Raw genomic sequence first — 13,430 nt, forward strand, 5'->3', positions numbered from 1 at the left:
GTCTCCAATATTTTTTCTTGTTGTTTTAACCATTTTATATATTATGTTATGAGTTCCCTTTATCAGTACTTTTCAAATTATTGATCACTATTGTCTGGATTGACTCATGTCTAAGTAATTTAATTAAAGGTTTTACCGTGGTGGAAGTTAACAGTTTTTTCAATCCCTGAGTTGGAGCTCAGTGATGTAAAAGCCTCTTTTTTTTTCTTTCCCTGTAGGCTATGGGAGCCTGAGGGCTTTTAAACTATCAATAGGCTTCTTAGCTTAATCACTGACTCCTGACCAAGAGATAAAGCAGTGTGTGGCAGAGATAATCCAGTCGTTATGCAAAGAGACTTTAACAGCCCCTCAGCTATGCCACCGAGGTATAGGTCTTCTCCTGAGTTTCCCGGTTAGATCTCTGTCCCCTGGTGTCCCTCCCTGTCGCTGATCCAGATTCTGAGGGTAGTAGCAATGGAGACAAGGGAGTAGCAATCAGAGTTGCACTGGTGATTCTCTGGGGAGTCCTTTCCTCCCTTCAGTTGTCCCCTTGTTGTGGAGCAGTCTGGAGGTGGTGTCTCCACTGATAACTGTTGAACTGTTAGCAGTCACTTAATCTCTCCTTAGGCCCTTCTCTCCTCTCTGTCACCAGCCACGCGTGTTTGTACTCACGGGTGATTTACTGGGTTCCTGTGGTCATTCTAGTCCTGTCTTGTTTCGGTCCAGGTGGTCTCCTTTGGTATTCCTAGTTGATCCGGGAGAGGAGACAGTATTTTTGTCATTCTTTATCTTACATTTCATTGATACCAGATGGTATCGGATAAATTTTTCTACATTTTCATGTTACTGATTCTATTTTTATTGAAATAATTTAAAAATTGTGTCTTTGTTTTTTGTTTTAGAAAAACAAGAATCTCTTTTTTTATCCTTCCCTTTCCTTTCAATTTGTCTCTATCCAAAATAAATTAAAAAAAAGAAAGAAAACCAAGAATTATTACATTCAGGGTTTTTTTGTTTGTTTGTTTTGTTTTGATTTTTACCAGAGCACTGCTCAGCTCTGACTACTGGTGGTACTGGGGATTGAACCTGGGACATTGGCGTCTCAGGCGTGAGAGTCTGTTTGCATAATCATTATGCTATCTCCTCTGTCCTTACATTCAGTTTTTACTGTAAATTTTCTTTCTAGAAGATTTCAGATATATATATATTCAAACCATATCTGTGACCTTGGGAGAACTATTGCAGTTTCTGCTGGAGGGGGATGGGGACACAGAAATCTGTTGGTAGAAATGGTGTGAAATTATACCCTTATTATCTTATAGTTTTGTAAATCACTAATTAAAAAATAAAATTCCTGTAGATTTGGACTTGGGCTTATTGTTATTAAGTTTTTCTTTGATATAAAGACATTTTATGACTTTTCTTACTTTCTTCCCATTCAGTTGGGGTTATCTTTTAATTTTTTCTAGTTACTCTTTTAGGAGAATGTAAGTGGCCCTGATATCTATTTTTTTCTTGAATGCTAGTGTCTTCTTTGTGGTATATCTACAAATGATATTTGTAGATGTTCTTTGATTAAGTAAATGTGTTGTCTTTCTATTAAAATATAAAGCTATGATTTGTTAATTGCATTGCTAGTTATTTCCTTTTTTTGGTCTGTTTTATCTAATTGTTTCTGAAAGAGATGTGCCAAAATATCAATTAAAACTTTGTTTTCCCTTGAATTTCACACTTTTTGGCGTGTGAAGTTTTGTGGTTGTTCTTTTTTATCATTTAGTCATGCCCTTCTTTTACCTGTGTTTCTGTTAACCTTAATTCTACTTTGTCTATATACATTTCTTGATTTTACTTATTTTTCATTTTTTAATTAACTTTATTTGTTGGATAGAGATAGCAGAAATTGAGAAGGGAGAGGGAGATAGAGAGGGAAAGAGACAGAGACACACCTACAGACCTGCTTCACCACTCTTAAAGCTTTCCCCCTGCAGGTGGGGGCTGGGGGCTTGAACCTGGGTCATTGTGCATTATAACACGTGTGCTTAATCAGGTGTGCCTCTCTGTATGCATTTATCGTTATTTTTTTGCCCATCCTTTAGCTTTCAACCTTTTTATATTACTTGCTGTATATAGAATACATTAAAATCTATCAACTATGTATCTAGACTTGTTTTATAAACCAATTGTTTCTCAATTTGGTGCTTTCCCTTTCTGAGCATTTCCCTTCAGAGCATTTTCTGCAGATACAGGGGACTATGACTGAGAAAGCCTTGAAATGTTCTAAATCTGTAGTCATATATTTATCTCAACACAGGCAAAATGTGAAGTAGGAATAGCATTATGGGGGGTAGGGGACATGAGTCTGTAGGGTCTGTACTCTTACTCAATTTTGCAATTTTGCTTCTAGTCTGATTCCTTTACCTTTATAAGTATGTTTTTTCCCATTAGCTTGCAAGATTTCATCAATAAAATGCAGCAATTGTACCAGACTATTCTTAAAAGGAATGAATCTAGACCTCCTACCATCAGATAAATGGAGAGACAGCAGTCTAGAGAGAAGCAGTGCGTTACCTAAGGTCTTATAAGGAGCTAGTGAACTGGGAGTCATTTTGCCTATATGGTGCTCTGCACTTGCCATTGGTCCCTAATAGGGTGACAGGGTCAGGTGACCTTGGCAGTCCTTGTTTGTGCATTGTGGAAATTGGTGCTATGTTCTAGGGGAATCCTGAGCTGTACATTCTCACTGACACATACTCTTCCCTGAGAAATCTGACTCCATTCTGGGCCAATGTAGATTGGGTACAGGGTAGAGCAGTGGTAATATAAAGGACAATGATAATTACATGCAGAGTGAGTTATGTGCCAGGAAGCATCCAAGGGGCTTTCTATGGATTTACAACCATATTGTGTCCACTTAGTAAATACAAAGCTGAGAATAGAGAGACTAAGGAATGTGCCCAAGATTTAATACCGAATTAGTAGTAGATGCAGGAAAATGTGAACCCAGATTAGTAGTGACTTCTTCTGGGACCCTGTCCTGGCTATCCTCTTGGATAAAAAATGACCCATACACCTGAGCTTCTGTCTGCATTGATAAATTATTTTTCTAGTGGACCACGTTTGAAATTCCATGTTTGACAAAACTGATCCTGCCCCCAGAGAAAAAGAAATAATTACTGTCCTGCAGCCCTCTGTGTTAGGAGTGTACCATTTCTGTGGCATTAACAAAATGGTCTGGGCACAGGGTCTAGGCAGAGAAAACCAAATAAACTCCCTTCCCCCAGTCTCTCTATTCAGACATCACCAGAGATTAATTTGAAGTGTATTTGAGTTGTTTTCCAAGGTTCCTTTACTTGCCCATCACCAGAGTAACAGTGTAAAAATTCAAATTCAGCTTGGTCTCTTCTTTAAGGTCTACTTAGAAGACCAATCTGCAACTCTAGGCACCTGCTTTTAGCCAAAATGGAATAACTGAGAGCAGATTTATCCTCCATATCAAACAATTAAAAGGCAGGGCTGGGCTGGGGAGATAGCATAATGGTTATGTAAATGAATTTCATGCCTCAGGCACCAAAGGTTCAATCCCCAGCACCAAAGCTCTGATAAACACACCAAAAGAAAACAAAAAGCTTCCCCAGAGACCCATCCTACTAGGGAAAGAGAGAGGCAGACTGGGAGTATGGACCGACCAGTCAACGCCCATGTTCAGCGAGGAAGCAATTACAGAAGCCAGACCTTCTACCTTCTGCAACCCTCAATGACCCTGGGTCCATGCTCCCAGAGAGATAGAGAATGGGAAAGCTATCAGGGGAGGGGGTGGGTTATGGAGATTGGGTGGCGGGAATTCTGTGGAGTTGTACCCCTCCTACCCTATGGTTTTGTTAATTAATCCTTTCTTTCATTAAAAAAAAATAAATAAATAAAAAAAAGAAAACAAAAGGGTGGGACTGTGAGCAAACACAGTGTTCAGACACTGAACAATAGACAACACTAAACAGTGAGGCTTGAGCTCAAGGAAGCAGCTGGACAAGTTCTGTAGTGGGCCTGGCTGATGCTGGAAGATGTAGTCAGGTTGCAGCACACAGGACAGGAAAACTCAGACAGAGCCCAACAATTTCTCTGAGTCGGGAGAGGAATTCCTGAGTTAAATGGGCCTAGGCATCTAGGACTCACAGGGACATGTTGAGAATGTTGTATGAAGAACTGCACAGACCTACAGAGTCTCCTCTTATAGGAGACAAAACTATACAAATAGAATCAATACATGGGAAAACAAAAACCGTGATGTAAAGTATAAATATTGAACATAATATAAATATGTGCTCCATGAGGCTTAAACATATTGAGGAGAGATGTGGAGGAATAAAAGTAGCCATAACTGAACTTCTAGAGATGAAAGCTACAAGGTCCAAAATTCAAAAAGAAAATCATAATATGAAGTTCACAGATGAGACACTGCAGAAGGCTGAGGAGGTAGCAACGGAAACTACGGAAAATCAAACACAAAGGGAAAACCAGTGAGTTGTGAGACTTCAAACATGTGTAACTGAGAGAAAAGGGAAATAAATGTAGAAATAATCATCTCACATTTACCAAATATGGTGCAAACTACAAACCACAAATATCAAGCACATCTAATTACAAGCATGCTATAATCACATTGCTTAAAAAAGGAAAGGGTACATGATAGAGAAACATGGCTAGAGAAGATGGCCAGCTTCTCACTGGAAACAATGAAACATTTGGGGGGTCTTCGGTAGCGCAGCAGGTTAAGAACACGTGGTGCAAAGCTCAAGGACCGGAGTAAGAGTCCCAGATTAAGCCCCCGGTTCCCCGCCTGCAGGGGAGTCACTTCACAGGTCGTGAAGCAGGTCTGCAGGTGTCTATCTTTCTCTCCCCATCTCTGTCTTCCCCTCCTCTCTCCATTTCTAAAGGTCCTATCTAAAAAAGAAAGAAAGAAAGAAAGAAAGAAAGAAAGAAAGAAAGAAAGAAAGAAACAATGAAACATTTGTAAAGTATTTTAAAAACTGTCGATCTCTTTTTCTGTTTTCAGTAAAATTGTCTTTTGAAAACAAAAACGAAATAAAGATCTCTTTAGAGATATAAAAGCTCAAAGAATTTATCATCTAGAAACTCAGCACAATAAGATGTTAGTTATTATGCCAAGTCCCCTGCATTGCTTGATGCTGTGGTCTATTTACATAATCATTGTTTTGCCTGAGACCTGTTTTGCCTGCAGGGTATTGGTTTATCCCATTGGTTAGAACCTTCGCAACAGCTATGGAAGCTTTTTACCTTCTCAATCTTTTCTTTTCTCCACCGCCTCTCCTAGCCATTTCCTTTTCCAACCTGCCACTTCCAGTTAAAGATACATATAAAGGCATTGTCTCTGATCAATAAAGTCATTGCATTGCATTCCCACTCAGCCACGAGTTCCTGGTCTCTTCTCTTTGCAGCAACACTATCCAGCTACCATAGCCCGCTTGGTGGGCCCTGCCCCCAGAGGCAGGAAACACCCTCCTCACCTGCAGACCCTGTCCCCAGAGGCAGGAAATGCCTTTTGAAGCAAGAAACGCCCCTTTTTGCCCACCAGGCCTCCCCTTGACATCACACTGGCTCTTGCTGCTTTCCTACATGTCCCTCCCAGCTTATTCCAGTTCTTTTGGAAAATACCTGCACTATATAGGTTTCTGTTCACCCCTACACTGCTATTCCTCTGACATAAATGGAGTATTTTACAGCCATTGACCCATTTATATATGGCCATTAAGAAAGAGGGAGATGTTGGGAAATTGTGAGGATGTGGTTGAGCTTGGCAGGGCTTGAACCTGAGGGGTGTGTCAATCCTGTTAGTCTCTCTCTTTACCTAGAGGTTGAGCAAGGAGGGACAGCAGAACCCCAAAGGTGTACCCCCTCCTAACAGACCCCTTGCCTCACAAAGCATCCCACATTCCTGATATTATGGCCATTAGATAAAAAGAAAGTGGGAGATGTTGGTCATTACACCAGGTCCCCTCCATTGCTTGATGCTGTGGTCTATTTACATAATCACTGTTTGCCTGAGACCCACCCTGCCTGCAGGGTTTTGGTTTATCCCATTGGTTAGAACCTTCACAACAGCTGCTATGGAAGCTTTTTACCTTCATGCTCTTTTCTTTTCTCCACCCCTTCTCCTAGCCATTTCCCTTTCCGACCTGCCACTTCTGTTTCAAAAGATATAAAGGCATTGCCTCTGATCAATAAAGGCATTGCATTGTGTTCCCACTCAGCCATGAGTTTCTGGTTCCTTTCCTACATCGCTGAATAAGCAGCAGCCCAGGTTGGCTCCGGTCGAGTTCTCTCCAACCCAGAGAGCATGTGCCCAGGAAGAAACACCCTCACACTAGCCCAGCAATAATAAATGTTAAATGAAGGGCCGGGTGGTGGCACACCTGGTTGAATGCGCATGCTACAGTGCTCAAGGACCCAGGTTTGAGCCCCTGGCCCCCACCTGCAAGGGGAAAGCTTCATGAGTGGTGAAGCAGTGCTGCAGGTGTCTCTCTGTCTCATGCTATCTATCTCTCCCTTCCTCTCAATTTCTGGCTGTCTATATCAAATAAATAAAAATTAAAAATTAAATAACATATATATAAAAGAAATGTTAAATGAAGGGTAGGAGATGACTCACCTGGTAGAGAACACACACATTGCCATGTGCAAGGGCCTAGATTAAACCATATGGAAGCACTATACATGGCAGGTACTGTGGTGTCTCTCTTTCACTTTTTCTCTTAAATCAGAAGGAAAAATAAAGGGTTTTGTCAAGATAGGATCAATGGAGTTTCATAGGTGCAAAATTGCCACACACACACACACACACACACACACACACACACACACACACACACACGCAAGTTAAAGATTTCAGATAGAAGAAATGGCTCCTGATAGCACTCTCCAATTATGTAAAGAAACAAAGACACTTGAAATGCCAAATGTGTGGTGAACCATCAAAAATTTTTCTTTCAAAGATAGTTATTTAAAGTGAAAACCATTAATATTGTATTTTGTGCTCTACAACATACAGAGAAAAATGATATGTGGCACTAAATAGCTTAAAGGTTGGGAGAGAAGAAATAGCAGTATGCTCGTGTAAGTTCTTTGTGCTGAATATGAAGTTACTTAGGCTACATGAGGTAACAGTAGTCTCTTATAAGTCAAAGGTGTATATGCATAGTACTAACCTTAACTAACCACTGAGATAACATAACAAAGATGTATAACTCACAAATGAACAAAGATTATGTAAATCACAAGAAGGCAGATAAAGTAGAAAGAAAGAGAAAATAACAGAGGAAACAAATTAGAAAAAAATAAAAATATGGCAAATTTAAACCAGCCATTTTGTAGTGTAAATGGTCTAAACATTTTAGTGAGAAGGTTAAAACTATCAAACTGGTTTAAAAAAAAAAAAAATCAAGACCCAACCATATAGTACTTACAAGAAGAAATTAGTCGATTTTTTTTTATTATTAAAAGACACCAAAAAAATTAGAAGAGTGAATGTGGTTGACCCAAAGAGTTTGGAAGATGTCAAAGATTTTCATGATGGATATGAAGAAGTGAAAAAGATAACATACATGATAGAGGTGGAATTTATACTTATAGTACTCAGAAACTGGCTCCTTAATTGTGGCAGGGAGGTGATTTTTTTTTTTTTTTCACTTGGGCTGCAAGACAGGACCAGTGTTAGTCTGTAAAGTGGAGCATTCAAAGAGGAGGCATGTGGCATGTAAAACCTGTGAGACATCCAAGCTAACACTGGGAATTGGCCAGGCAGATGGAGCTCAGGAGAGAAGATTGTCTGGAGATTTATGTTTGAAATTGTCAGACAGTGTGTAAAACCAGGCATTTAGATGAAGTCAACCAAGAAAAGCACATAATTGCATGAGGATGACAATATTGATCAGAGGGGAATTCAGAAGGGAAAATCTAGGTGTGAGAAAGACAAGAATGTTTTTTACCAGAAAATTAGAAACAATAGAGGCTAGTATGCTTAAGAGGGAATATATATATATATATATATATATATATATATATACACACATATATATGCCAGAGAAGCTCTATGAAGAAGCAGAGCAAGCAGAAGAAAAACCCACCCAACTAGAATATTTTGCATTCTTTGCTCACATAGGTGAGGTGAACCCAGATCAGAGGAATAGCTCAATTTTGTGGTTTCTCTTGTTGTTCTTAAAGTGACAGGCGGGGTGGGGACAGTGTGTCTTCAGAAAGTTCAAAAGAGGGTAGATAGCTGAGAAGAGGGTGTAACCCATTATATCAATGTGACAGTAGGTGTTTGCCACATGAATGTGACAGTAGAGGGGCAGGGATGGCAGCTGGGTGGTTTCAGGGGAATGAATGAGAGCTGTTAAAGAGGGATGAGATGACAAAGGTAAAATAGTCTACTTTGAGAAGTGAGAGTATTCCATACTGGAGCTGTGATGTTTGTTTCTAAGTAGCTCTTACATGCTACAGTGGAGACAATTACATCATTCACTCAAAACAATCACTTTCTTGTAGATCTTGATTTTTGTGGCCATCATGACACTGAATGATTGAGAGTTGCAGCTACACAGATTTTAGTAGTTACACTCAAGTCCCAGAAGTAGTGGGAAATTTGGGGGGAGGGAGGGGTCATTTGCCATAGACCTTTATATCCACCTTGTCACAAAGAACCAGCCATTCTAGATGGAAAAGGGGCCTGAGATGCACAAGGGATCCAGGTCTTGATGAGGACACAATAAGTCAACACTGAGGACCTCTGGGGGAAGTTAGAACCAGTTGTCCTGGTATAAGGTACTCTTCCTTGGTATACACTTTTCCCCTCTTAGGTTCTTGCCTTTTAGCTCTGGCTCCATACTATTCCTGAGGGGCTGCTCTGTCTTGAATTAGCCTCCCAATCAATCCTTTTTGTGCTTTACGTTTCTTATCAGCTTCCATAGAACATTCCCCTTGCTATGCCCAAATTCCCCCGATTTGGTTCAGGATGCCTCTGCTGGGTGCCCAGATGGGTTCTGGGTGCCTCAGAACTTCTGCTGCACTTGGGCTTCACTGAGCACCTGTTTTTCAGTGGCTGCTGGTGTATTACATTAATAAAGTTTAACTCTCCATGGCTAGGGACCATGGGCTTTGAAGAGTTAAAGGGGGTTTATGATCAGTCTCATTCTTATTTGCATGCTGTCTGATGTCACTCATTTCCTTTATTGCCCCTAAAACTTCAAGAAGATGAGGAGATGAAGGCAATGAGTGTCTGGGTTGGCAGTGAGAGAGAACAAATTCTGGCATTGAGAAACTTAGGAAAAGGTAAGGAGCTTCCCATAAGGAAGTCAATCTAGGCTTCCTTATTTGTTTTTTTTTTTTAGGCAAACTTTTAATTTTGTTGTAATTTTAGATTTACATATGAATTGGGGGGGAGATAGCATAATGGTTATGCAAAGGATTTTCATGCTTCAAGTTCCAAAGTCCTTGGTTCAGTCCTGCAGCACCACCATAAGCCAGACCTGAGCAGGGTTCTGATCTCTTGTTTTTGACTCTTGTCTCTGTTTCTCTCCCTCAATGAAATAAAACAGAGTATTTAAAAAAGAGAGAAAGCTGTAGAGCTGCTAAGACAGTTTCTGTCTACTCAGTCTCCTCTGATGCTAACATCTTACACAGAAGGGTTCATTTGTCACAATTAAGAAATGGGCATTGGTACATTCTAGAACTGTCTTGAGTTTGGCCAGTTTGTTTTTCCATTAAAATTTTATTCTGGGACTCTTTCCCTACACTACACTTAGAGTCAATCATTTCAATCTGGCAGGCAAGTGACTGCAGTTTGGTTTAAATGATTTTGGGGTAGTAAATACAATGGGGAAAAGGCTTTTCTAGGACACAATGAGGGTGGTTTTGTACAAAAGAACTGGCAGCCCCAACTTAAGGGCTCTTATCCATTTTTTCTGTGGGCTAATTAGAATTCCTTCCAGATTTCTTCTACTATATACCCTCACCCTGAGAGCTTAGGCACAATAAATGCATTTCTTTTTTTCCAACACTGTGGCACAACCTGCCTGTGAGTTTTACCAATTGTTTCCCTAAGAACTATCCATTTGTTGAGGATGGGACAGTTGCTTTATCCTGACTGAGGACCTGGATTCAACCCCCTGGCCAGCACATGGGGACACGTGCATAGGAGAAGTATCATAGCCAGCGAAGAGGTGCTATGGTTTTCCTACTTCTGTCTTTCTCCTGTTTTTCACTCTCTAACTGAAGAAGAAGGAGGAGGAGGAGGAGAAGGAGAAGGAAGAGAAGAAGAAAGACCACTAGAAACAGTGAAATTGTCCAGAGTGAAGCTTCAGTAACTGTGCTGGCAGGGGTGGGAGGTGGACAACATTTGTTGTCATTTGGGGGGAACTTGCTCTGAATCAGGCTTTCTGCTTACATGCTTCATCTCTTTAAACAATATTTTGTCAAGATAGGTGTCCCATTTTATGGATGAAGAAACAGGATTCCAGATAGGATGACACTTGTCCAGGATGGCACAACTCTGGGTTTGATATAGGGTGGGGTCTAGCAGATCTGTAACCTATGTCTTCTGAGGCTAGCAAGTGCACTACCTTTGTTTATTTCTTGATAAAACAGAGCAAGAGGAGGGGGAGGGGGAAGGAGAGGGAGAAGGAGAAAGAGGAACCACAGCACAGAAGCTTCCTTCAATATGGTGGGGTCCAAACTCAAGCCTAGGTTGTGCACACAGCAAAGCAGTGCACTACCCAATTGAGCTACCCCAGGTGGGCCTCCTTTCATACCATATTGTTATGACACAGCCTGTGAATTGGAGTTTGGGATGTAATTAGTGTACACCCGATGAATGCAATTAGCATATGGCTGAGGTCAGGCTGACAGACCTAAGCCCAAGCCTGCTGGAAGTCGGTCTTTTCCGGTCTCTCCCTGCATGCTCTCTCTTCTTGCGTATTCTTGATGCCTCCCAAGGACCGCCATGGCCACTTCTGGGACCTGTACAATTGCAGCTGAACTCTGCTAACTAAGTTATGGACTCATGGGCCTGGTCTAGTATTATCTCTGTCACTTTGCCTATCTTGCTGTACATAAATAATATTGTTTGTTACCATTATACTGAGATGCAATAAACCTCTCAAGACAGACAGAAATTGAGAATGAAGGTGTGATAGAGAGTGAGAGAGACAGAGAGACACCTGTAATACTGCTTCACCATATGAAAAGCTTTCTCCCTGCAGGTGGGGACTGGGGGGCTTTAACCGAGTCCTTGCGCCTTATAACGTGCACTCAACCAGGTGCACCACCATTCAGCCCCTCTCTCAATTGTTGAAATCCATGCCAAGTCACCTCCAGAACTCTTATTTTTTTAATTATTATACCATATTGCCACTTTCAAGTATCTCAATGAATTCAACATGAATTTGGAATTCTTGAGGTTGACGGATGGCCCCCAAATAGCGTCAGAAAACTGGCACCTGGCCTGCTGTGCGGGCTTTCTAAGAAGTCTCCCAGGAGTGGCTCACCTCCCTTCCAGGTGGCACCTGGGATGCTCTGACACCCCTGCCCCTCCTTACCAGACTTCTGGGCCACTTCCTTGCCATAGGAATAGAGGGAGGTGATGAAGTACTGTTTCCCCTTCCCCTTCCATGTCGTAGCACCATCCTCCTCCCTCCTGGAGCTTGTTGCTTCTTCCTTCTAGAGGGGAGTAGGGGAAGTTACATTCTGTGGGCACAGGTCTGACTTGGCCTCCCCTGGCCCCAAAGGAGTGATTCCACTGTCCCCACTTCTTATCTTAGAGATGGCTACAAGGGGTCCCTGGGGACATACAGCTCAGGGGACAGCTGGCTGTTGCCCTTTCAAAGTGTATTTATAAATGACCTGGAGGTGGATGGGAGGAATAAACACTGAGGAAGCTGCATTCTTCTTCCTCTTCCACTCCTTTTCTTCTCTTCCTCTTCCTTCTCAGTCCCTTCTTTGTCCTCTTCTTCCCTTTTCCGTCTTCATTTCTCCTCCTCTTCTCTTTCCTCTCCTCTTTTTCTTCTCCTCATTCTTCTCCTTCACCTTCTTGACCCACCCCCACCACTGTCTTGCACAGCCAGTGCCAAATGCATGTGCATATGCAATGTCTCTGTTCCAGGTTGTTTTTCTCACTCTCAGAATGGAGATTATGTAGATGCAGTCACATCTGCCAAGCTGGCCCCTCAGGCTAGTGCCAGTCCCTCGAGAGTTGGGACGTTCTTGGAGTACCTTTCCCAACCAATCCTGTCCCGACACGTCACTCCTGGTTGTTGCCCTATAAAAAGCCCTCCTACTTCTGCCCCCCACCCCCTTTCTCGCCAGGTTTTTTACCTCGGTGACGGAAGGGTGGTGCGCGTAGCGGGGGACGGCCATTTTTGGCTAGCTCCACTTGGCCCGAACCGCTGAGCTCTGATCCAACCCTGAGGTGCCCACACGAATAAAGAATTGTGTTCCCTCTTCGCTTTGGACCTCCTCTGTCTCTCCTTCGCATCCGCAAAGCAACAGTGGATGGGAGGAATAAACACTGAGGAAGCTGCATTCTTCTTCCTCTTCCTCTCCCACTCCTTTTCTTCTCTCCCTCTTCCTTCTCAGTCCCCTCTTTGTCCTCTTCTTCCCTTTTCCTTCTTCATTTCTTCTCCTCTTTCCTCTCCTTTTTCTTCTCCTCATTCTTCTCCTTCACCTTCTTGACCCCCCCACCCTGTCTTGCACAGCCAGAGCCAAATGCATGTGCATATGCAATGTCTGTTCCAGGTTGTTTTTCTCACTCTCAGAAGGGAGACACCACAGTAAGAGAGCTTCTTTTGGTGCCACAGTGCCTCCCATGTGGTGCCAGGTCTTGAACCTGGGCCTCACATGCACCCTACATAGTGAGATAGCTCTCCTTTTTTGTTTTTTGTTTTTTTGTTTACCAGAGCACTGCTCAACTCTGGCTTATGGTGGGGCAGAGGGACTGAACCTGGGACTTTGGAGCCTCAGGCATAACAGTCTCTTTGCATAACCATTATGTTATCTCCTCCCCCAGTGAGGTATCTCTCTAGTCCCAACTGCCTCTCTTCTGCAGGAGCCAGTGTCCCCATGGGGAGCAGCAGGGTTGGCATCTTGCGTGGGAGCTGAAGGGTGGGTGACTCCTTCAGGACTTAGTATGGGGCAGGAGTGGATTTCAGAGTATTTACCAGATCTGCTAAGGGAACTGTAATGAAAACCATCAGCACAGATATGGCCTGGGTTTGGGTGTGGAGACTGTGTTACCTGCTCTGATAAGGGCAGCTGCAGAGGCTTGCCTTTCTGCACCACTGCGGGACCTGTTTTGCTTTTCTTCTCAGATGTCTTTGCTTCCTCCTTCCTCCTTGCTTTAGAGGTGCTTGGGTCTTTGAGTTTATACTTCTGAAAGGACAAAGGTG

The 13,430-nt window shown here is 42.4% G+C and overlaps 1 protein-coding gene across 5 annotated transcripts in view; it reads right to left on the reverse strand.

Annotated features, from left to right (window-relative positions):
• The window catches only part of C2H16orf78 (chromosome 2 C16orf78 homolog), a 164,132-nt gene that overhangs the window by 12,944 nt on the left and 137,758 nt on the right, over window positions 1-13,430 (reverse strand). For all 5 annotated transcript variants that reach the window (XM_060185595.1, XM_060185596.1, XM_060185594.1 and 2 more), the window contains 2 exons: window positions 13,279-13,413; window positions 11,586-11,706 (listed from right to left, as the gene is read on the reverse strand). In XM_060185595.1, coding sequence (XP_060041578.1) covers window positions 11,586-11,706; window positions 13,279-13,413 — 256 coding nt within the window. The remainder of the gene's footprint in view (window positions 1-11,585; window positions 11,707-13,278; window positions 13,414-13,430) is intronic.

Source organism: Erinaceus europaeus, chromosome 2 (genome assembly GCF_950295315.1).
Source record: "Erinaceus europaeus chromosome 2, mEriEur2.1, whole genome shotgun sequence".
In the NCBI taxonomy this organism is placed as follows: Eukaryota; Metazoa; Chordata; class Mammalia; order Eulipotyphla; family Erinaceidae; genus Erinaceus; species Erinaceus europaeus.